The following is a 25,957-nucleotide window of genomic DNA, read 5'->3' as shown; positions in this document are numbered from 1 at the left end:
CGGTTCAGACTTCTAAACTCCAACCCGCTAATTTCGTGTTGGATTCGTGATTGTGTAAAAAATAAGAGTTCTTAATAAAAAAGAAAAAAAGAAAAAAGAAAGACAAACAGACAAACATATTACCAGACGCAGTAATTAAGCACAATGGATGAATGACTTATACCTATTTTTAGCAAATAAAGAACATTTGCCAGCGTTTGACATTTTATAGGATATCATATTTTCTCATATACTTATTAATGAGTGGGTTTAGAGTTATAGGTCTTTGTCATACATGATGTCTCAATAATGTTTTGATTTTCGCGAAATTTGTTCGAACTTTGCCATATATTGTTGACTGTTGAGACTAAAATATTTTTGTTTCTCATTTAACCCCATCAGGCCGGGCTGTGAAGGCTGCCACAATGATACTCAATCTTACAGCAGCAGACAATGGTGCATCTCTCACTGTTTGATAAACGTATCCACTCAAACACACTAGCGTACGTTGGTTTATACAAAATACCATCTGATAAGAAGCTTTGGACCAATGAAGCCAGAATTTACTCTCCATGTCAATTTAAAAAAAAAATTTGATTGTGAGGAACTCTATTCAGTTTACTGTGTGTTCTTGATAGTTAAGTGTAGTATTAGTGATTTTTCTTATGCAATTGAATTTGATTATTTACAATCATAATGAAGACTGATTGTCCTGGATAGGCCAAGAGATTTTGATTTCTCGGGGCTATCAGGAAGGGGTATTGAACCCAATTCTTGACCACTTGAAAAGCTTCCTGACACAAGTATATTATTTTACTTATTGACGATGTGTCTTGAGTTCTATGAAAAAACATAAATTAATTAAAGTGAATGAATTGAGATTCCAAAGACTGGGAATTCGTTTAGTATCAGTTTAATCTATTATCAATAGCTCTTAAGCAGTTTTAGCATCGGCGAATATAGAAATGCTACATATACTCCTACTCTTAAATTTACATTCCCCGGTTAAGAATTTGATGGCAAACCATTCCATTTTGTGACATGATAAAAATTCAATTATCAAAACTAAAAACTTGAGATCTTATTGATCACAATTGCGTAAACCACTCATGCCATTTTGATACAAATTCCTGTGTTGAGAATGAAAAGTTACAACCACGTCTTATTTTATTTTTTAACAAAAAAAAAGGGGACAATGGATATTAATAAATAAGCGTTCACTTGTGTTAATTTCTGAAATATTTTATTCTCTTATTACGTACATAGTAACGTTTATTTTTAATACATATATAAAAGTAAATATTATTAAGAATATTTTTTTTTTTTGTAGTTGCTTTGTTGTCTTGTTTGTGATTGCTTTTGCTGGTTGTTGTTGATTGGCTGAGGTTGATCCTTGTTTGCTGTTATTTTATTTAGCAGCTTGCTTCCAGTTCATTCAAAGCATGTAGTAGACTGTCATACGACTGCCATACAATTAAGAAGACGTAATAGTCTACTAATTAAATAACATCAAGCATTAAGCTAGTAATTCTTATTGCAACTGTTGAAGCCTGTTTCCACGTAATCTTTTGCTTTCCCTGTTTCTGCAATATTACGAGTGATTGTAAGATTAGGTTAACAATTGCAGCCATGCATGCATGAAAATGTGCTTGCAGTATATATATATACCAGAAACATGAAAACCCTAGTCCACACTATAGGCATCGGACAAGGATCCTCTCCGGTTCAAATCAATTGGAGAGCATCCAGTCAGTTTTATTTGAAGGGTAATGTTGTCTTTTTACATTTTTGTAGACAATTTTACCCTACAGTAAAAATTAACTGGATGCTCTCCGACCAATTTATTTGAACCAGAGAAGATCCATATGCATAGGCATCAGACTGTTAAAGAGTAGTGACTTTTCAACCATTAACATGTGTGGGGCTCATTAGTATTTCTTCTTCTTTATGGGTATTGGAGACCTTACGTTACTTGGAATTGGACTCTCTTTTCTCCCTCGTATTGGACTCATGTTGACCGACTTACTCACACTATATAAAGGCACATAGCCGTCGTGTTTCAGAGAGATCGATCGAAGCTGCACATAGCAGCCGCGCATCCAAAAATAAGAGAAAAAAAAAATACAGAAGGAAAGGGTGTTATAGTGAGAGCTAGAGAAATGGAGAGACCGGCCGCCATTTGTTTCCAGTAAAAAAAAAGTTTATATTTCTGTCTTTCATATTATTTTTTGGAGAATAATCTCCAGTGTATGATAGTGAGATTTGGATGTATTGAGACTTTGAGTTCTGAGTGATTTTCTTCATATTATTTTGTACTCTATCTTCAAAATGAATTTTTTTCGTAATTATTTCTGCCAGTGGACGTAACTCATATTGAGAGAATCACTTAAATCTCAATGTCGTGTGTGATTAATTTTATTTTGTTTTTTTTCTTATTTTTCGTATCTCACGGGTCTTGAAAAATATGATAAATTTCTTAATACAGGCATGCATGCACATATTTATCTATGCATGAAAATGTACATGCTTAATTATACATACCATGAAATTAATACATATTTATGTAGCCATATATATATATTGGATTATCAACACAATTAACTTGCATATAGCCATATACCATGAAAAGACAGAGAGAGCGTACATAAATTTCTTACCAAAACCAAAACCGTTGCTTGGGAATCTTAGCTCACTCGTTAAAAATCTCTGTTTTGAAATCCTAGATAAATGTGTACATTTTTAAAAATTTACAATTTTAAAGGTTAAACTGCAATTTTACTAAACGCTTAACTACGTTTTAAAAATCACATTTTTCGGTGCAAAAAAAAAAAATCACATTTTTCAAATTTCAATTTTTAAAATCCTTATTTTGAAATCGCAAATTTAAACGGAAACTTCTCTATACATGAAAACCTAAAAGTATCTTAGTTTAAATAATGTTTTATACTTGCTAATACCATGAAATTAGGGAGAGAGTCGTACATTTGTTTATCTATGCATACACACATGTATTTGCGTACACCATGAAGAGAGAGAGAGAGAGAGAGAGAGAGAGAGAGGTATATATAAGAATTTCATACCAAAACCAATAGCTTTGCTTGGGAATCTGACACGATTAACAACACAATCATAGGAAATATCTGAGGGAAATTTGCAAAGTAGTTTTTGTATGAGATGCACACAACCTTGGAACATACCCCATCCCCATCCTAGTTTTATTAACACCTTGACACTTGTGATTTTATCGCAAAGCCTGATCAACTTAAGAGAACAGTCATGCCAATCAAGGGTATGATCTTGTTGAGAGGGAGAGGGAAAGTGATCAGGCACAATTAAAACGGAAGAGGGAGGGAGAGAGGGAGCGGGAGGATCATCAGCCTGCACTACAAGTACAATATTCAGAATTATCATGAGCAACACACTTCTTCTCACACATGAAGTTCCACCCATATTTTCACTAAATTACTCGATCACTTGAAAGTTTTGGTGAGTTGAAAATTGGATACTAACATTAATGCACAATTTATAGGGTCCTAAGTCCTCTATAATGCATGGGTTGATCATGAAGATTTTTAAAATAAAGACATATATATATATCTTAGTCTAAGCAGTACCGTTTTATACTCACAAAGGTTCTTTTCCCAAAAACACAAAGTTTACTCAAAACGAAGAGTTTTTTTTTTTAACAAAAAAAATAAAATAAAATGTTAGCTAGTTTTAAAAATTACTTTTGGAAAAAATTGATGGCTTTTAAGTAACTTTTTTTTAAAAAAAATTGTGTCACTTTGCTTGCTTGGATCATTGGTTTTTGCAAGTTGTCATATATAAATAATTTGTTATTTTTAATTGGCATGACTCAATGGTTTTTTGCAAGAGTTATTGTAGAAATAAATATAAAATATAAAATAATATTATGTGATTTGTGAAAGAGAAAGAAAAAGAAAAAGAAAGCGGAAGCGGAGAGAGACGTATGGACTACATCTTGTCTATTCACTATATTAAACACTATTACATAACTCTCTCTATTTATAAAGAAATAATGAGTGGTAAGCAAGTAAATATCGATAAACCTAATTTAGAGAATATAAATATTCTAATATAATGGGAATAAACCCTACAAGGAAATCAAACATAAATGGGAAATATTATTATAAGAAAATACATCAACGTAACATGAAAAAATATATTATAACATCCCCCTCAAACTTAAGGTATAAGCTTGAGTTTGAAAATAAGAATGAATTAAAAGTAGTTGAAGTTGATGGTTGGATCAAGGTGGTGCCGGCGAGAAAGGCTGAAAGTGACGGCCGGAGAATAGAGACTATTCGTTTAAAAGAATTCGGTGAAGGGCCAGCCTGCAATTGACAATGAGATTGGAGAACGGAAACTAGCTGTTAAAAATCTAGTGAAGGGCCAAACTACATTGTGCTAAGATTCGCCAATGAATAACGAGAAAGGCTGAAAGTGATGGCCGAAAAACAGAAACTATCCGTTAAAAGAATCTCGTGAAGGGTCAAGCCACAGCTAACAATGATGGTTGGAGAACAGAAAATTAGCCATAAAAAAATCCTATGAAAGAGCCAACTAAACCACATTGTGCTAAGATTCGCCAATGTATTGAGCTGCATATCACAACAAAATAGGCTATGATATTTGTTAAAGGCCACAAGAATTTGGTTCTGATACTATATAGAAATAAATAAAAAATAAAAAATAATATTATGTGAAAGAGAAAGAAAAAGATATCGAAAGTGGAAGCAGGGGCGAAGGCATGGGGTTGAGAGGGGGCAAGTGCTCCCCCCTCACCTACTGAAAAGTTTCTTTGCTTCCTGTGAAATTTGTTTGAATATGCTTATTGCCCACCATCAACAATTTATTAAAAGGCAAATTATTTTTCAGAAGGATTGAGATTTATGAATCTTAGCAAACGATTTATTGTGTTTTGATAAATTAAGTTGCACAGAGTTGTTCAATCTTCAGAAGAAATGGAGATTGAAGACGAACAATACAGTTTGTAAAACACGACGTTTAAGCTATGGAACAATGGAAGTGTTTACAAAACAAAATTTTTTATTCAAACGCCTCGTTTCATTTATTTGCTGGTGTTGCATTTCGTCAAGACTCAAACGCACCGTTTCTTTTGATTTTTTATCCTAAGCAAAAAGGCGAGGAACAACTTTCGGGGAAGGGTAGTTGAAAGAAAAAGTTCTCTCGGGAAATGGTCTTGGACTCTTGGGGAAGTCTCACAAAGCTAGTACAACAGTACTCTAGTCTCTATTCTATAATTATGTAGGCTACCTTGAATGGATATGATTCGGTGCGTGTATATATTAATAAAAATAAGTTTATATATATATATATATATATATATATATATATATATATATATATATATATATATATATATATATAAAAGTTTGTATCGTTTAATAATCGAGTCTATTTTCGTATTTACAAATGGTTCATTTAATAATCAATTCGAGTACAATGCGAGTTTAATCGAGTCGGTCTCGAATAAACTCGCGAGAATCTCAGCTCGTTTATACTTCTATTTATCTGTGATTCTATGAGACTCACGAGACTTTTGTTTTTTCACCGTGATATAGTGATTGGTGTGTCTATGTTAATTTAATTTAATTTAATTTTTTTAATGAAAGTGACGTGAGTCTATCACGACTAGTGAGAGTGTGAGACAGTGAGAGAGTCAAAGGAGTAGATGCCCAAACATTGTTTCAATTGAAGGGCGGGTTTGTAACGTCTGTTTGTGAGTGGCTAGTTTTTTTTTAAAAAAATAAATAAATAAAAGCTGAACATCAGGAATTAGCACGGCTTTAAAAAAAAGTTAATTAATTTTTTATTAACTTTAGATTTTTTTTTTTCATTTATAAAAAAAAAAAAGAAAAAAAAATCTGCACCCCCTAAACCAAAATCTTGACTCCGCCACTGAGTGGAAGTAGAGAGAGACGTATGTGCTACATGTTAAATTTGACACGTCACTAAATTTTACACATTTTTAATTTTTAAAACATATATATATATATATTGAAATTTAAATAAGTAGTGACTTGTCAAATTTGGCACGTCACTACTTATTTCAATTTCAATATATTTTTTAAAAATTAAAAATATGTGTAAAATTTAGTGACGTGTCAAATTTAACATGTAACTAATTAGTGATGTGGCAAAGTGCATTATTGTGGACACGCCACTAAATGATTACTCCATATAAGTTATGTCCATTTTTTTTGACATGGTCGTAAAGGAATTAAAAATTTACCCTTAGATAAAAAAAAAAATATAAAAAGAAAAAAAGAAAAAAGAAAAGAAAAAAAAGGGTGGTAAATTCAAAGATTGGGACCTTTCCATCTACAATTGGCCTAGAATATATCACTCAAGAAACTAATTCTTGTGGAGTGACTAAGGCTCTGATACGAATTATAGAACGGTTTAATACCTAAAGGAGTGAATAGGTGTTCTACGACAACTTTTACTAAATTAATTAAGAGAGGCAAGCACAACAAAAGTCCACAATATCAAAGTAGTAAATAAACAGATTGGGCCCTTCCTTGGCTCCTGATGTTGGTCTCGGGCCTAGGCGTTGTCTTGGCCATTGGGCCTGGCATGGTCCTGGCCTTCGGAAATTTTTTATTTTTATTTTTATTCTTTGTAATTAGATTTTTATAATAACCAAAATATGCTTATTCTTCTTTAATTTCATGCGCGTTATTGTACTACAAATCTCTTGAAAATTGTTCGTCATCACTCTTCTCCAAGAGTGAACTCGATCTAGTGATCAAAATCCACCTCCATAACTTGTTTTCCTTTATGATTACCGGTTGATGCTTCATCTTCTCATTTTCTTAGCATATAGGCCGGCCTCATCAAACATCACATCTATGCTAATTGCTAACAATTTTCTTCTTTGAAACTGTCCTTAACACTAGTTTCCATACCAAGAAATTAATATACACTTTCTTAACTTTTGATATAATTTCAACCACTCTTCATTTTGCACGTCATTTTGCACGTGAACGTATGTGGGATAACCAAATATTTTAAAATTTGAAAAATCAACCGGTTTATCTGACCATGCTTCTTTTGGAACCTTGAAATTAATTAATCAATTACTACATAGGGAGATCAGAGTTGGTGGCAAATTAAATTATGCATAATCAACTGCTTATGCCCATAAATTCTTGGGCAATCCTGCATCCAACCTCAACCGTACCTCCCTGCCTTATAATTTTTGCTCAATTAAAAATGCAATTCTGTTTTTGAGGGAAATTCTGGGCAGTCCATCAAAGTAAACCTCTAAGCAAGAATTTAGAGGTGTTGAATTACCTCAGTGTTCAACAGAAAGACATCACGTATATGATCGACCTTAGGGAGGAATTTTAATTCACTTGTTAATTAATTACCGTCATGGACTTACTTGCTTACGTATCGCCGTGATAGAGAGAAATTAACAATAACAAATGGGAGAAAGTGATTTACCCTTTTATCCACGTGTTAGGTTTTAATTAGTCGATTGACTATTGCAAATCCTCATTTAAGAATTCCATGGAACAACATTTTGTCACGTGACAAAAATTGAAGGACTTTTATTATTAAAAGAGAAATGTTATTTTTCACATCATATATAATCACATTATACTCACGTGACATAGGCTAATAGCCCTTTAATTTTTCCATATAAGCATTGATTTTTTCACTACATAAAAGTAAATAACTTTGAGAAAAAGGTAGCTAGCAATTCTTGTTGCAATTGTTGAAGCTCGTTTCCACGTAATCTTTTGCTTTCCCTGTTTCTGCAATATTATGAGTGATTGTAAGATTATGTTAACAGTTGTAGCTAGCCATGAATGAAAATGTGCTTGCAATATCTCAAAAACATGAGGACCCTCGTCCACATTATGGGCATATGAGGGTCGGTTCGATATATTTTGAGGTCAAATGCGGCAAGTCTAAGGGATTCATTTTTATTATTATTATTATTTTTTTTTATATTTAAATATTAATTAGATAATATTCATTTTAAGATTAATATTAGATTTTTATTTAAAAGTTATCCTTCTCTCTTTTTATTACTTATTAGATATAGAATGACTTATTACTTAATTTAAGAACATGCGAGAATAAGAATTGAACGAAAAAATAAAGAGAAAATTAGGAAGTTATAAAGAATGATTTGTATTGGTCTATGAGGCGAAAAAAAATGTTGGGCATTGAAGAGTGATCTGCGTTCAATTCTATCTATTTTGCACAATGCAAACAATCGAAATTTATGTATTTTGAGATTTTCCATATTCTACGTAATAAGCATTCAATTCAAATTAATTGACGTTTGATCACATTGGAGGCAAAGACTTTCTATGTTTTACTGAAAATTTAATTGAAATCGAAAAAGACACTGTGGAGAAAGTTATGCACGTTGGACTTTCATGAATGTGAAAATAGAAAAGTAATTAAACAAGTAGACATTCCAAGAATGAGACCTGCGACTTCTTCAATTCCGGTCTAACTCTCATCCAACTTTTTTTTCAAACCAACTATTGGATCTGCTTTTCTACATGTTGGTCCTACATATCAAATGATTTTGATTGTTTAAAAAAGTTGGAGTTTGATAAGAGTCGGAGAAATAGCTATTCCAAGAATTTATATACATAGAAAAATTTATGACTTTGGATGCCTTAATTATTAACTTTCATGGAAAGTTCATTCTTTATATATGTGAATTGTACATATCAGAAGAAAATGAACGATTACATGCATATGTCTAGAATCAATGAATTTCCATTTTCATATTTAGAGATTTTTTAAGGCCTCAATAGTGTAGAGTTAATTAATTAATTTTTTTTTTTACCATAATTGAGAAGCCTTTATTAGAGGTGTTTGAGGAGGAGGGAGGCTCCATGCCTCCCTCCCCCCAATGGTGCTTTTCTCCTAGTTCTTTTAAGGCTATGGAGGTTTTTGTTTTCCTCCTGGTTAAGATACAATGGAGCTTTTGTTCTCCTTGTCCTTTTAGGGCTATTGAGCTTTGCATCTCCTAGTCATTCTATGGCTATGGAGTTTTGTGTTTTTTTTTTTTTTTTTTGATTTCTTCAGGCAGGAAGGCTAATACAAGACGTCTCGTAGGAAAGCGGCCTCTCTGTCCGTGTTGTCGGCGAAAGTTTGGCTGAGCTTTCTTTTTCTACATCTACTTTTGAGGTCAGATCTATGTTTTTTCGTCGGTTCCTGCAAGACACGCGCAGTTTCTCTTTCGATGTCGGCTTATGTTGGGTACATTCTGTAGTTGTTTTTTTTCTCTGTATTTTTAGAGTAGTTTTTGAAAGTCTGTCTGTTAAATTTGCAGATTTTATTAGACTTTTTATGACTTATTAGCTAGATCAACCATCTTTTCTTTGTTAGGGGTGCTTTATTGTTAAAGAGTGGTTTAAACATCTGTTTTTGTACTATTTGTTTATTTGTAAGCAACACCTAACTCAAATTTTTCTGATTTAGTGTGCAAGGTGTCAATGTGCCTCTATTCACTGTATTTGCTTTCGGACCTCTTTAGATTCATGTATGGTAGCTCCGGTTATTTTGTTCAATATATATTAAAAAATCTTTACTGTACAATTATTAACTAGGGGCCTTAATTAGAAATTATTGATTAACTTTTCATCATATTAGAGCTTTAAAAATATTTTTGTTTAAGAATTTTTTTTTTTAATTTATTATTATTAATTGGTTAAAGTTTAGCTCATTTATTATAAATGAACTCAAGCTTGTTCATAAATTGCTCAGTTAACTTATTCATTCCTTATATAAAGTAAATATCATAATTGTTTATTTTTTTTCGTAGATCTTTACTAATTATTAGTTAATTAATTGTCATTAAGATTTTATCATTTAAGTTAATTAAATAAATTAATTTGAATCTTAAATATAAGATAAATGATTGTTGTACAACTCTTGACATAACTTTTGTACAACCTCAACAACGTTTTTTCAAACTAACCATTGGATCTATTTTCCTATATATATGTGGATCATACATATTCAATGGTTGATTTTTTTAAAAATTATTGAACTTGTACACGAGTTGTACAAAAATTGTAAACCTATCATATCTCTAAGTTTATATGCATATAAATTCATTATGTGCACACACACATACCCATTTACACAAACAAACTCATATATACTCAAATATACATGTATTTGCATCAAGACTTGTAATAACACTAATTCAAGCTGTATTTATTATATATATTAAGAAGATAATTTCTCTTTACTTAAGATGTTCTAATTACAAAATTAAAATAATACTATAAAAAATAATAAAAATGAAGTTATACGAGCTTATACGAGCTGAGTCTTATGTATATCTATGCATTGACCGACGTGTACTTGCATATACCATGAAATGAAATGAATGAGAGAGAGAGAGAGAGGGAGAGAGGAGTATATATATATATCAGAATTTCATACCAAAACCAACAGCTTTGCTTGGGAATCTGACACAATTAACAGCAGAATGATAGGCAATATCATGATCTGAGGGAATTTTACAGATTTTTTTTACGAGATGCACACAACCTTTGAACATACGCTGTCCCCATTTTATTTTTGTTAACACCTTGGGACGACGTGTGATTTTATCACAACGCACGATCCACTTATGCCAACAGTCGTACGAATCATGGGTATGATCTTGTTGAGAGCAGGGAGAGGGAAAGTGAGGCACAGTAAAAACGGAAGAGGGCCGAGGGAGAGAGGGAGCGGGAGGATCATCAGCCTGCACTACAAGTACTACAATATTCATAATTATCATCAGCAACACATTTCTTCTCACACAAGTTCCACCCATATTTTCACTTATACCCTCCTCAAATTTTTGGTTGGAGGAAAGTTGAATACTAATTAACATTAATGCACAATTTATAGGGTCTTAAGTCCTCTATTATGCATGGGTTGATCATAAAGATTTTTAAAATAAAGATACATATATATCTTTCTCTCTTAGTCTAAGCAGTACCGTTTTATACTCACAAAGGTTCTTTTTCCTAAAACACAAAGTTTACTCAAAACGAAGAGTTTTTTATTTATTTTATTATTATTATTATTATTATTATTATTATTACTATTATTATTATTATTATTATTATTATTCAAATAAAAAAAAATTAAAATGTTAGCTATTTTTAAAAATTACTTTTGGAAAAAACTGATAGCTTTTAAGTAACTTTTTTTAAAAAATTGTGTCTCTTAGCTAGCTTGGATCATTGGTTTTTGCAAGTTGTCATATATTAATAATTTGTTACTTTTAATTGGCATGACTCAATGGTTTTTTGCAAGAGTTATTGTAGAAATAAATATAAAATAGAAAATAATATTATGTGAAAGAGAGAGAGAGAGAGAGAGGAAGCTAAAGCAGAGAGAGACGTATGTGCTACATCTTGTCTATTCACTATATTATACATGATTACATAACTCCTCTATTTATAAAGAAATAATGAGTAGTGAGCAAGAAACCATATACTTAAATAAGGTGAATATCGAAAAACCTAATTTAGAGAATATAAATATTCTAACATAACGGGAATAAACCCTACAAGAAAATCAAACCTAAATGAGAAATATTATTATAAGAAAATACACCAATGTAATATGAAAAATATATTCTAACACCCCCCTCAAACTCAAGCTTACACCTTGAGTTTGAAAATGAGAAGGAATTAAAAGTAGTCAAAGTATATGGTTGGATCAAGGCGGTGCTGGTGAGAAAGGCTGAAAGTGACGGCCGAAGACGGAGACTATCCGTTAAAATAATCCAGTGAAGGGCCAAGTTGCAACTGACAATGAGATCGGAGAACGGAAACTAGCCGTTAAAAATCCAGTGAAGGGCCAAACCACATTGTGCCAAGATTCGCCAATGAACAACGAGAAAGGCTGAAAGTGACGGCCGAAAAATAGAGACTATCGGTTAAAAGAATCTCATGAGGGGCCAAGCCGCAATTGACAATGCTGGTTGGAGAACATAAAAATAGCTATAAAAAATCTTGTGAAGGGCCAAACTACATTTTGCCAATGAATTGAGCCGCAGATCATAACAAAATAAGCTATGATATTTGTTAAATGCCACAAGAATTTGGCTCTGATACCATGTAGAAATAAATATAAAATAGAAAATAATATTATGTGAAAGAGAAAGAAAAATATATCGGAAGCGGAAGCGGAGAGAGACATATGAGCTACATCCTATCTATTCACTATATTAAACATTATTTACATAACTCTCTATTTATAGAGAGATAATGAGTAGTGAGCAAGAAACCCTAGAGTTAAATAAGGTAATATCGATAAACCTAATTTAGAGAATATAAATATTCTAACATAATGGGAATAAAACCTACAAGGAAATCAAACCTAAATGTGAAATATTATTATATAAAAAAAAACCAACATAATATGAAAAATATATTCTAACAGTTATCATTAAATAATTTAGTGACTGCTATTGGTGTGTACTTGTAACCTCACCAAATTTTACTCACCAAAGTAGCTAAAAATCACTTTTCTTTATTCTCGTGAGCCATTTTTTTAAAATTCTCATAACAGCCTCACCATTTTAACTATTCACTATCATTATTCCATTTAAATAATATTTTTTCAGATTTCTTTATTCTTTCTCTATTTAATCTTTGGGGTAATTACATTTTCCTCTCATCAACTATCAGTCATTGTCGACATGCCCCCCATGAATTGATACTTCGACAAAAAAAGAACATCAAACTACCATCTTTACATACTTTGCCTCATTCCGTTAACTTGGATGGAATATGCCATTTTTTACTGTTAATTTTAGTTTAAAGACCAAAAAACCTTCTACAGTAATTAATAAAAAAAATATTAAAATTAATATATATATATATATATATATATATATATATATATATATATATATATATTTTTTTTTTTTTTAAAAAAAAAAAACCTAAGGGGATGGCGCACGAACCACACCTAGAGGTGGCCGGAGCCACCTTTAGGGGTGGCTCGGGGGCCACCCACGGCCTCTGGGGTGGCTGCACGGCCAACCTAGAGATAAGATGGGGTGGCCGCGCGGCCACCCCTAGTTCCGGGGTAGTCGCGAGCCACCCTAGAGGTGGCTGGAGCCACCTCTGGGGGTGGCTCGCAGGCCACCCAACCACCGGCAGCCACCCCCTTTTCCTTTAGTTTTTTATTTTTTATTTTTTATTGTTTAAGATGAGGGTATTTAGGTCATTTTTTAAATTGAGTTAGAGCATTTAAGTCTTTGCATGAATTAGACTGGCGGAAGTGGGCAAAGTATGTAAAGATGGTAGTTTGATGCTTTTTTTTTGTCGAAGTGTCAGTTCATGGGGACATGTTGACAATAACTGGTAGTTGATGGGAGAAAAATGTAATTACCCCTTAATCTTTTTATACAACAAGCTACCATACACCTTCATCTTGAGATTAGATCATTGCTAAAAAATTCACAGAAGTTTTCATTTGCTTCTCAACCAAATTCAGGAAAGAAAGAAAGAAAAGATAAATGAAAAAACCACAAGATTTTATTTTTTTATTTTTTATTTTTTATTTTTTATTTTTTATGAAAAGAACCACAAAGTTTATGTCAGGGACAAAAAAACCTTCATGTCCATAAAATAAAGACATCATCGTGTGAGAAAGATGGGAGAAGAAAATGAGAGAAAAAAGGAAAAAAAAAAAAAAAGGTGTGCTGATCATGTGAGAGAGAAAGGAGAAACAAAATTGGTAAGAGAGTTGGTGAGTGAATATTACTCATCAAAATTGGTGAGTACTTTCACTCACCAAAACTTTTTGGTTAAAGTGGTGAGGCTGCTGGGAGTGGTTTTTTAGTGTTTTCATCAAATTAGTTCACCAAAATAGCTAAAAAACTATTTTGGTGAGGCTACTAGAAATGCTTTAAGACTGGTAATAATTTGCTGATTAGCTCTTGCTAGGCTTCATGGAACATATACACCCACTAGAATAATTATTTCTTAATGTCTAAAATGATTTCATTTATGTTCAAAATAGAAAAAAAAAATTAAAAAGAAAAGAAAAGAAAAAAAATCGAAAGAAAAAAGACGAAGGGGTGGGATGGGGGTGGAGATCCACCCACAATTGCCCTCTTTGCTTGGCCCCCTACCATTTCCCAGTTGGGGGGTTGAGATCCACAATTTAATGCTCCGTACGTTTACAAGGGTGGATCTCCACCCCCATTACCCTTGATAGGGATTGGATCTCAACACTCACACACCCTTATCTGCGGGGTGGAAATATGCGATGGATGAGAGGTGTAGATCCACCCCACATAAGGGGGTGGTCTATGAGGGTGGATTTCCACCTGGTCTCCCCTTCCCCCCTCTTTTGTGGCCCTGTGAGGGTACACCTATATATGTAGATCACTCTCCTCATTGTAGAGGTGAAGATCAACCTTCCCTTCTATCTTCTTAGTTTTTTAGGAAAAATTGCTAAATTGGTCATTGTGGTTTGACTTTATAACAAATAAATTTATATGGTTTCAAAATGAACTCATAAATTCATGTGGTTTGCCTCCGTAACAAAATGATCACTCCATATAAATTATTTCCAATTTTTTTACTTGGTCCTAAATGAATAAAAAATTTACCCGCAGATAAAAAAAAATTAAAAAAAAAGGGTAGTACATTCAAAGATTGGGACCTTTCCATCTACAATGTTTGGTCAAGAATATCACTCAAGAAACTAATTCTTGTGGAGTGACTATGGTGTGTTTGGCAAATGGATTTTGGAAACAGAATATGATTTTGATTCTACTTTTTTTAAAAATAAATCATATTTTATTCAATTTTTTCAAAAACAAATCATATTTTATTCAACTTTTTCTAAACAATCATATTTTATTCAAATTTTTTTTAAAAGTCACACATCGAAATTCGCAAACAAAATAAAAATTCAATTCTAATTTTAAAAATTCAACACCCAAATACATCTTTAAGCTCTGATACCAATTGCAAAACGGTTTAAACCCAGCTAACATACGTAGAGGGGTGAATAAGCGTTATACGACAACTTTTACTAAATTAAGAGAAGCAAGCAGAAAAAAAGTTCACAATATAATAGTAGAAAATAAACAGATTGGGCCATTCCCTGGCTCCTGACGTTGGTCTCGAGCCTAGGCGTGGTCTTGGCCATTGGGCCTGGCATGGTCCTGGCCTTCGGGAAACTTGCTTTTTAATTATACATTTATAATAACCAAAATATGCTTATTCTTTCTTAATTTCATGGGCGTTATACTGTGAATCTCTTGAAAATTGTTCATCATTGCTCTTATTCATGGGTGAACTTTGGTGAACAAAATCCACCTCCATAACTTGTTTCCCTTTATGGCTATCAGTTGATGCTCCATCATCTTCTCATTTTCTTAGCATATAGGCCTCATCAAACGTCATATTTATGCTAATTGCTATCAATTTTGTTCTTTGAAACTAGATGACATAGCCTATAGTCCTTACTCCTTGAGACTAGTTTCCATACCAAAAAGTATACATTTTCTTAACTTTGGATATAATTTCATCCGCTCTCCACTTTGCACGTGAAAGTATGTAAAATAATCAAATATTTTCAAAATTGAAAAATCAACCGGTTTAGCTGACCATACTTCTTTTGAAACCTTGAAATCAATTACTACAGATGGAGATTTGTTGGTGACAAATTAAAGCATGCATAACTAACTGCCCCTGCCCATAAATTTTTTGGCAATCCTGCATTCAACCTCAACCATCTTGCCTTATAATTTTTGCTCAGTTAAAACGGCAATTGTGTTTTGAGAGAAATTCTGGGCAGTCCATCAAAGTAACAAGACCCAAAATCCATGCATTAACATTATCTTCAATTGTCAATTTCCAGCAAATTAAACCTCTAAGCAAGAATTTAGAGGTGTTTAATTTAATTACCTCAGTGTTGAATGCTTTGACGTTGGGGAGAGAGACATGAGTTGATTGGGTCTTTTTTCAACAGAAAGATATCACATGAACTTAGGGAGGAATTTTAGTTCACATGTTAATTACAGTCATTGACTAACTTGCTTACGTATCGCCATGATAGAGAGAAATTAACAATAACAAATGGGAGAAAGTGATTTACCCTTTTATCCATATGTTACGTTTTAATTAGTCGATTGACAATCGCAAATCCTCATTAAAGAATTCCATGGAAAAACATTTTGTCAAGTGACAAAAATTGAAGGTCTTTCATTGTTATTTTTCACATTATTATCGCATTATATTAACGTGACATAGGCTAATAGCTCTTTAATTTTTCCATTAAAACATTTATTTTTTCGATACATAAGAGTAAATATTTTTGAGAGTAAGGTAGCTAGTAGTTCTTGTTGCAATTGTTGAAGCTTGTTTCCATGTGATCTTTTGCTTTCCCTATTTCTGCAATATTATGGGTGATTGTAAGATTATGTTAACAATTGTAGCTAACCATCCATGAAAGAAAATGTGCTTGCAAATATCTCAAAAACATGATCAGGACCCTTGTCTATAGTATGGGCATATTAGGGCCGGTTCAATATATTTTTAGAACTAAGACGATAAGTTTAAGTAATTTTTTTTTATATATTTAAATATTAATTAGATAAATTTTAAGATTAATACTATATTTTTATTTAAAAATTATTCTTCTTGCTTTTTATTACTTATTAGATATATAATGACTTACTACTTGATTTAAGAACTTGAGAGAATAAGAATTGAAGGAAAAAATAAAGAGAAAATTGGAAGTTAATTATAAAGAATGATTTGTATTGGTTCATGAGGCGAAAAAAAATGTTGGACATTGAAGAGTGATCTGCGTTCAATTCTATTTATTTTGCACAATGCAAATAATTGGAATTTATTTATTTTGAGACTTTCCATATTCTACGTACTAAACATTCAATTCAAATTGATGTTTGATCACATTGGAGGCAAAGACTTTCTATGTTCTACTGGCAATTTAATTGAAATCGACAAAGACACTGTAGAGAAAGTTATGCACGATGGACTTTCATGAATGTGAAAATGGAAACATAAACAAGTAGACATTCCAAGAATGAGACCCGCTACTTCTTCAACTCCGGTCTAATTCTCATTCAACTTTTTTTTCAAAATAACCATTAAATTTTTTTTTCTACATGTGGGTCCTATATATCTAATAGTTTTGATTATTTTAAAAAGTTGTTGGAGTTTGATAAGAGTTGGAGAAATAGTTCTTCCAAGAATTTATATACACAGAAAATTTTATGATTTTGGATGCCGGCCTTAATTATTAATTTTCATGGAGAGTTCATTCTTTGTATATGTGAATTGTACATGTACCAAGAAAATGAATGATTACATGTCTAGAATCAATAAATTTTCATTTTCATATCAGTGATTTTTTAAGGCCACAAATAGTGTAGAATTAATTTTATTTTATTTTACCATAATTAAGAGCCTTTATTAGAGATGATTTATTAACTTTTTATCATATTATAGTTTTTTGCTTTTGTTTTTTTGTTTTTTATTTTTTTTTTTGAAAAGAAATCTTTATTGTACAATTATTAATTAGGGGCTTTAATTAGAGATGATTGATTAACTTTTCAACATATTAGAGCTTTAATTTTTTTTTTTTTAGAAAAATTTGTTAATTTACAATTATTAATTGGTTAAAGCTTGGCTCATTTATCTTAAACGAACTCGAGTTTGTTCACAAACTACTCAGTTAACTTATTCATTTCTTATTCAAAAAAAAAAAAAACTTAATCATTCTTTATGTAAAGTAAATCTCATGATTGTTTATTTTTTTGTAGATTCTTACTAATTATTATTAAGATTTTATCATTTAAGTTAATAAATAAATAAATTTCAATATTAAATATATTCAAATCTGGAGTTTATATGCATATAAATTCATTATGGGCATACACACATCCACATTTACACAAACACACTCATGTATGCACAAATATATATATATATATATATATATATATATATATATATATATATCAAGACTCATAATAATACTAATTCAAGCTATATTTATAATAGTAATTAGGAAGATAATTCCTCTTTACTTAAGATCGATGTTCTAATTATAAAATTAAAATAGTATTATTAAAAATAATAAAAATGAAGTTATACAAGCTTATACGAGTCAAATATTATGTATGTCTATGTATGGATTGATGTGCACTTGCATATACTATGAAATGAAATGAATGAGAGAGAGAGAAAGATGGGATATATATCAGAATTTCATACCAAAACCAACGTGCTTTGGTTGGGAATCTGACACGATTAACAGCAGAACGATCTGAGGGAACTTTGCAGAGTTTTTTTATGAGATGAACACAACCTTTGTACATAGTACCCCGTCCCCATCTTAGTTTTATTAACACCTTGGGATGACTTGTGATTTTCTCGCAACGCACCATCCACTTAAGCCAACAGTCGTACCAATTTCTATTGGTATGATCTTGTTGAGAGCAGGGAGAGGGAAAGTGACCAGGCACAATTAAAACAGAAGAGGGCAGAGGGAGAGAGGGAGAGGGAGCGGGAGGATCATTAGCCTGCACTACAAGTACTACAATATTCAGAATCATCATGATCAGCAACACACTTCTTCTCACACATGCAGTTCCACCCATATTTTCACTTATACCCTCTTCAGATTTTTGGTTGGATAACTTGGATGAAAGTTGAATACTAATTAACATTAATGCATAATTTATAGCGTCTTAAGTCCTCTAATATGCATGGTTTGATCATTCTATATGTATACACCCTTTTATACTTACAAAGGTTCTTTTCCCTAAAACACAAAGTTTACTCAAAACGAAGATTTTTTTTTTCTTTTCTAAAAAAATAAAAAATAAATATTAGTTAGCTAGTTTTAAAAATTACTTTTGGAAAAAAATGATGGCTTTTAATTAACTTTTTTTAAAAAATTGTGTCTCTTAGCTAGCTTGGATCACTCATTTTTGCAAGTTGTCACATATTAATAATTTGTTCCTTTTAATTGGCATGACTCAATGGTTTTTTTGCAAGAGTTACCGTTAAATAATTTAGTGACCGCTATTGGTGTGTACTCGTAAGACTGCTAATAATCTACTGATCAACTCTTGGTAGGATTCATGGAACATATACATCCACTAGAATAAGTTTTTCTTAATGTCTAAAATGATTTCATTTATATTGGTAACACCTTTTCTCTCTCAATCGGCCCTAAAGAAAAAACCCTTAGAAAATAGATTTGAGAGGAGGAATAAGCTAGCAGATTTGCTCACTCTTCCTCTTCTTTTTCCTTTCTACTCCCCACTCCTCCCATCCCTCTCCCATTTTGGTTTTTTCTTTTCTTTGTAAGTGTTCTCCTATCAAATCAACAATTTTGACCTCTCTGCTATACATCTGTCCATCTACCTCCATGTTGTGCCATTTATTTCCTCCATGGTCGATTGGTCGTTGCTGCTTGCTACTTGCAATTTTGCTTTGAATAATAGTTTGGGATAATTACATTTTTCCCCCATGAACTACCTGTCTGTGTCATTTTTTCCCATGAACAACCGTCTCTACCAAAATAGAGAATCCAACTCCTATCTTTATATATTTTGCCTCCTTCCATCAGTCAATCCTGTTATGTTGGATGGTCAAAGGGTCACGTGTGCCTCACATGCGGTTTTATTCTCTCTTTTTTTTTTTTTTTTTCCTATTTTACCCTTAGTCCCTAAGTCCTATCCTCTCTCCTTTATCTTCTTTGTTAGTTTATAATTGACTGCATTTTGTTTGACAAAATCACTATTATGTAATGTTGTTACATAATCAGGAATGTCATTTATTTAAAGTCTTCATTTTAGAAAAGTGGTTCAAGATGCTCAAAAAAAATTCTGTGCAGATTCCAAGTCAGAGAAGTTGGATCCCAAGCTTGAGAAGTCGGATCCCAAGCTTCTGTTCGGACGGCTGAGTTATGTGTCCAAATGCCCATCAATGTCCAGAAGTTTTGAACAGTTCAAGGATACATCTGTCCAGATGTCGCTGTAACGCGTCCGGACACTCATCAGAGTTTGACAATAAATCAGATTTTTTGGATTTGACTGCTCCGGAATAGTTTTTCCCTTAATTAAGTTTCTATTTCATTAACAAAATAATTGTATTATTTAAATTCTGCATTTACATTATTTTATGGAATAATTTTTTTCTTAATTGAGTTTTCATTTCATTAACAAAATAATTATATTTTTTAAATTCCATATTAACATTATTTTATTACACGTTGCAGACGCACGGTTAATTTAAAAGTTCTTTATTTTTCGTTCTTCATCTCTGCAACTACTACCTCTCCGAAAATCTCCCACCCTCCATTTTCAACCTCACGAATCTTCAAGTCCTCAACGTCGCTCACAACCTCCTCTCCGGGAAAGTCCCTGACGACGCTCATGAGCTTCAGTATCTCTAGCTGGACTCGAACCTGTTGTACGGTACCCTGCCCTCGGCTCTCGCAAACTGTTCCTCGCCCGTACATCTCAGCGAAGAAGACAATGCGATAAGAGGCATCATCCCGGCAACCATCGGAGCGATTTGGAAGCATCAGGTGCTATCGTCGTGGCATAACGAGCTCTCAAGTTTTTTTTATCATTGAACAATATGTATAGAAGCTGAAACACAACAAATCAGGCTCTGTTTCAGAACCCCCAAAACAGAGAACAAAGACACAGCCTAAAACAGAGCTTTTCTTTTTCATTTTCATCTAATCTTTTTACTGCATGGATTGCCAGAGCCATTACTGGATCGGTGTATTTTCCAGTTCCTTCTCAAAGGGCGTAAGAGAGGATTGAAGAAGATGATGATGAGGGTGAACCAGTGAAAATGTTTTTTTTTATATTGGGCCGGTCTGAACTGTCTTGGTTATTTTATGTCTTTATTTCAGATGTTTCTTCATGGACTTTGACAATGGAGGATTATCCGTATTGTATCGGTCCTCGAGCGGCACCGATACAAATCTCTAGCCTTTGCTTCCATGACAACGGAGGGATTATACGTGCTGTAAAGATGATCACGAAGCGTTCTGTTGGCCATGAAGTCATACACAATGATCATGTGCGGCTCTTCGTTGCAGTAACCGATCATGGCTGCTGAAGCCGTTGCAGAAGCCCGTAACCAGTTCTCAAGTTCCCAGACCAAGTTCATCCGGAGGTAGTGTATGCTAGAAGGCTCAGCCGTCATGAGTTTCAGAAGACTGAGCAGGCTAGAGGAGCAAGTCTACAACCTGACTCACTGCTCATTTGACTGCAAAAATATTGCTGAGAAGTTCTAGATTGCCTAGGACAAGTCTGAGAAAGTGCTCTCGGTTGAGATGATGAACTAACATACACTAATTTGAATTGTGATTCTTTTTCCTCAATTACGTTTTTCCTTTTCTTTTTCTTTTTCTTTTTCTTTTTTCTTTTTTTTTTTTTTTTTTTTTTTTTTTTTTTTTTTTTTTTTTTTTTCCTTGTGGTATTCGATCTTCTGAAAAGTTTAAAACAAGTTTGAAGATTTTGGTTGAACTTGCTTGCTGAGTTTTGGACACTCAGTTCTGTATTTATAAGAGTTTGTACAAGAAAACATCAATGCTGAATTACAGGAAAAGTATATATCTAAAGCTATACATTGGAACTATAATAGATACATTGGAACTATAATAAACTAGCTTGCATATCTCCTGGAATTGAGGTCTTAGAGTGGTTGTCAAGTGGGCGGCTGACTTCCTTGAAGTCAGGGGAGTGATCGGCTGACTTCCATGAAGTCAAGGTGGTTCCTTGTTCTGCAGATGATGCTGAGGTGGAAGTGATGACTCCTCTAACAGCCCCCCTCAAGCTCATGGGGAGGGAAGTGACCATGAGCTTGTCTCGGAGGAAGAGGAAACGGGAAGATGTTAAGCCCTTGGTGAAGATGTCTGCACATTGATCTTCGGTGGAGATGTAGTGAGCAACCAAATCTTTGTGAAGAATCTTCTCCCGAATGAAGTGGTAATCTACCTCAATATGCTTGGTGCGAGCATGAAAAATGGGATTGGAAGCTAATGCAAGAGCACCTAGATTATCACAGTAAAGACGAGGAGGTGTGGTCAGAGGTAGCTGGAGTTCCTTGAACAACATTCTGAGCCAGTACAATTCAGCAGTTGCATATGCCATTGATCGATACTCAGCTTTTGTACTTGACCGAGAGACTACAGGTTGCTTCTTGGATTGCCAAGAAATCAAACATTGACCAAGAAAAATACCAAAGCCACTAGTTGACCGTCTGTCAAGAGGGTCTCCGGCCCAATCCGAGTCACAATAAGCATAAAGATGTAGAGGGCCACGAGTGAACAAGAGACCAGAGTCAGGGGTTCCTTTGAGGTAGCGAAGGACCCTTTTGGCAGCAGTAAAATGGGCAGTAGTTGGGCAATGAAGAAACTGACAGAGCTGATTTACAGAGTAAGAAATGTCTGGCCTAGTGAGGGTACAATATTGCAAAGCTCCAACAATATGCCTATCGAGAGAGGGATCACTCAAGGGATCACCATCAAAACGAGTGAGTTTCTTGCCAGAAGTGCAGGGTGCAGAATATGGTTTTGCACCTAGCATGTTCACACGCCCAAGCAAGGCAGCAATATACTTGGCCTGGTTGAGGTGAATGGTTTGAGAGTCACGATGAACATGAATTCCAAGAAAATATGAGAGCTGGCCAAGATCTTTCAATTTGAATTCCTGCTGCAAGGCCAGAATTAGAGCATTAATTTTGGATAAATGAGTTCCTGTAACAATGATATCGTCCACATAAACAAGCACAAAAATGTGGACAGGATGTTGATGAAGCATGAACAATGAAGTGTCGACCAAGGAGCCTGTGAACCCGAGAGCCAATAGAGCTTGAGTCAACTTGTGAAACCAAGCTCGTGGTGCTTGTTTTAGACCATAAAGTGCTTTGTGAAGCTTGCAAACATGGTTAGGGAACCTTGGATCAACAAAGCCAGGTGGCTGTTCCATAAACACTTCCTCTGTGAGAGAGCCATGGAGAAAAGCATTGGATACATCCAGCTGCTTAAGAGGCCAATCAAGTTGAAGAGCAAGAGAGAGTAGCAGCCTAATTGTCGCTGGTTTAATAACAGGGCTGAAGGTTTCTGCATAGTCAATGCCATTGCGTTGCTCAAAACCTTTGGCTACCAATATTGCTTTGTACCTATCAATGGTACCATCTGGTTTTTGCTTGAGTTTGTAGACCCATTTATTTCGGATTACATGCCTATCAATTGGCCTTGGACAGAGAGACCATGTCTGATTCTCTAGTAGAGCAGAAAATTCACTTGACATGGCAGCACACCAGTTGGGATCAGAAGTGGCCTTGGAAAAGGTAGCTGGTTCAGGAGGTGATGTAGTAATCATTGCCTTCCATGGATGTTTAGTAGAATATGTTGAATGATAGAGATGAAAGTCTGAAAAATCTTTGGGTTTTGAGTGTCCTGTTTGAGACCGAGTGGTGATGTGATGAGTGGGGGAAAAAGGTTCTTCAAGAGAGAGAGGTAGAGGATCTGGTTCGGTGCTTGGTGACTCTTCTGCTGAGGAAAGGAGGACAGGTTCAAGAGTTAGTGACTCTTCTGCTGCAGAATTTTCTGTATTATCAGAGAAAGTGACAGGGGAAATGGTTTTTGTTGCTGGAACTAAAAAGGAAGGGGTGTTTTGTTGTGTATGAGTGGCAGATGGTAGATTAGAGGGTGTAGGTGGATTAGGCAATGCATCAGCAACTGTGGAGTGAGAGTTGCTGTCATGAGCAACATTGATGGAATAGAAATCAATGGGAAGTAGAATTGTACCTGGTGGATGAAGAGAGTCTTCTGCAGGGGCAGTTAGATAGGCTTTATCTTGTGCTGGAAAAGTCTGTTCATCAAAAATAACATGCCTGGAGACATACATTCGGTTGGAAACAGGATCCAAGCATCTGTACCCCTTTTGGTTTGAACTATATCCAAGGAAGATGCATTTTTTGCTTCGGAATTCAAGTTTGTGCTTAGTATAAGGTCTTAACAAAGGATAGCAGCTACAACCGAACACTCTTAAGTGTGAAAGAGCAGGTTCCTTATTAAAAAGTTTGAGAAAGGGGCTAGAGTGCTGCAGAGTGTTGGTGGACATCCGATTGATAAGGTAGACAGCAGTGTGACAAGCATCAACCCAAAACTTAGGTGGTAAATGGGATTGAGCTAGAAGGCTTAAACCGGTTTCAATGATGTGCCTATGTTTTCTTTCGGCAATTCCATTTTGCTGTGACGTATGAGGGCAAGTAGTTCTATGGAAAATGCCATTGTCTGCCAGAAATTTGGAGAAGGCATTGGAGGTGTATTCACCTCCTCCATCCGTTTGAAATTGTTTGATCCTTTGAGAAAAGAGATTTTCAGTTAAGCATTTGAATTTGACAAACTGTTCTAGAGCATCAGATTTATGTTTTAAAGGAACCAGCCAAGTGTAACGTGAGAAATCATCCACAAATATGATATAAAACTTGTATCCATTAGTAGATAAGACAGGAGAGGTCCAAATATCACTATGGATCAACTCTAAAGGGGCTGATGTTACACGGCTAGAATCACAAAAGGGAAGCTTCCTACTTTTAGCTAGTTGACATGGAGTACACAAAAGTTGACTGGACTTGGATTTGAGCACAGGAATCTGTTGATGTTTAAGCATAAATTGAAGGACTTGATGGTTGGGATGTCCTAGACGACTATGCCAAACTTCTGCAGTGGTTTTGATTCCAGTCAGAACAAGATATCTCCTAGCTTTATTTTTGGAAAACTTCTTTAACTGCATAGGATAAAGCCCATCTTTACTGAGTCCCTGCAGGAGGATCTCCCCGGTTTGGTTTTCCTTCACAAGGAAATAAGTAGCAGTGAGTTTAAAGTGACAATTGTTGTCTTTGCAGAATTTGTTAATAGATAACAGATTTGCAGAAACTTCAGGGCAATGCAGAATGTTGTTTAGATGAACAATGGAATTTGAGTTAGGAGGTTGGAAGGAAGAAGAACCTGTGTTTTGGATTTGGAGACCATTACCATTTCCAACAGCCACGGTCTCAGTCCCTTGGTATGGTTGCTGCAGTGTCAAGTTACTTAAATCAGCTGTTATGTGATTATTTGCCCCACTGTCAGCTAGCCATTCATCTTCTTCATGGAGTACAGTGGACTGTGACACCATGGCGGCCAGTTCACTTGGAGGGTATTTCCCTTGAAATGAAAAATCCATGCGGTGGAAGCAGTCGAGTGCTTGATGATTATTCCTACCACAGATTTGACAGGTAACCTGATTAGTGTTAGAGTTACTTGAGGGAGTTGCATTATTACCTGGAGTTTGAGTCCCTGGAGGACGAAATGGCCTCTTGGCATACGGAGGCTTTGAGAAATTTTGTGGCCTGCGTTGTGGTTGATAGCCATACTTAGGTGGTTGATAGCCGAACTTTGGCTTGACAGAAGGGTGGCTTGGCTTTTGTGAAAGTAAAGCATAGCTAGATGCCTCTGCAGTGGCATCTTGGTTCTGATGCTCAAGGAGTTGCTCATAGCTCAACAGTTGAGAAAGGAAGGTCTCTAGGTCCATTGAGTCATCCTTGTTGGCAAAAGAGAAAGAAGTCACAAATGAGTTATATTGTGGTTTTAATCCTCCCACAATATAAGAGATGAGATCATCATCCCCAACTGGTTTTCCAATGATGGCCAGCTGATCTGCCAATATTTTGGCAGTGCGCACAAACTCAGCACAGCCTTTGGTGCCTTGGCGCAGCATTTGCAGTTGGCGCCGCAATTGGTTGATGCGGGATCGAGATGGATTTGCATACCGATTCGCCAATGCACTCCACACTTGTTTTGAAGTGGTCATACCATAGATGGTAGGAACTACCTTTTCAGTTAAGGTAGCAATGAACCAGCTAAGTAT

General features: G+C 34.3%; 1 protein-coding gene and 3 long non-coding RNA genes across 4 annotated transcripts; 1 reads left to right on the top strand and 3 right to left on the bottom strand.

Annotated features, from left to right (window-relative positions):
• Positions 1 to 1,239: 1,239 nt before the first annotated feature.
• On the bottom strand, positions 1,240 to 3,540 carry LOC133881505 (uncharacterized). Its single transcript, XM_062320442.1, has 2 exons — positions 3,060 to 3,540; positions 1,240 to 1,562 (listed from the first exon to the last, which is right to left on the bottom strand). The coding sequence occupies exons 1-2, from the start codon at positions 3,427 to 3,429 to the stop codon at positions 1,501 to 1,503; spliced, it is 432 nt and encodes a 143-aa protein (XP_062176426.1). The 5' UTR covers positions 3,430 to 3,540; the 3' UTR covers positions 1,240 to 1,500.
• Positions 3,541 to 7,560: 4,020 nt separating this feature from the next.
• On the bottom strand, positions 7,561 to 10,927 carry LOC133881507 (uncharacterized). The gene is made up of 2 exons (XR_009902537.1): positions 10,453 to 10,927; positions 7,561 to 7,787 (listed from the first exon to the last, which is right to left on the bottom strand). It is a non-coding gene; the product is annotated as an uncharacterized LOC133881507 (long non-coding RNA).
• A 5,241-nt stretch (positions 10,928 to 16,168) lies between these two features.
• Positions 16,169 to 18,765, bottom strand: LOC133882852 (uncharacterized). Its single transcript, XR_009902742.1, has 2 exons — positions 18,282 to 18,765; positions 16,169 to 16,430 (listed from the first exon to the last, which is right to left on the bottom strand). It is a non-coding gene; the product is annotated as an uncharacterized LOC133882852 (long non-coding RNA).
• A 1,389-nt stretch (positions 18,766 to 20,154) lies between these two features.
• Positions 20,155 to 21,439, top strand: LOC133882755 (uncharacterized). Its single transcript, XR_009902717.1, has 2 exons — positions 20,155 to 20,607; positions 20,792 to 21,439. It is a non-coding gene; the product is annotated as an uncharacterized LOC133882755 (long non-coding RNA).
• The last annotated feature ends 4,518 nt before the right edge of the window (positions 21,440 to 25,957 follow it).

The sequence above is a fragment of the Alnus glutinosa genome, chromosome 11 (genome assembly GCF_958979055.1).
Source record: "Alnus glutinosa chromosome 11, dhAlnGlut1.1, whole genome shotgun sequence".
NCBI lineage: Eukaryota > Viridiplantae > Streptophyta > Magnoliopsida > Fagales > Betulaceae > Alnus > Alnus glutinosa.
This window is presented reverse-complemented; position numbering and strand designations above follow the sequence as displayed.

Excerpts from the sequence above, each read along its gene's own strand:
- LOC133881505 (XM_062320442.1), bottom strand. The coding sequence starts at position 3,429 with ATGGGTGGAACTTCATGTGTGAGAAGAAGTGTGTTGCTCATGATAATT. Across the intron at positions 1,563-3,059 it reads AAGCAAAGCTATTGGTTTTG|AAACAGGGAAAGCAAAAGAT; the intron begins GTATGAAATTCT and ends GTAATATTGCAG.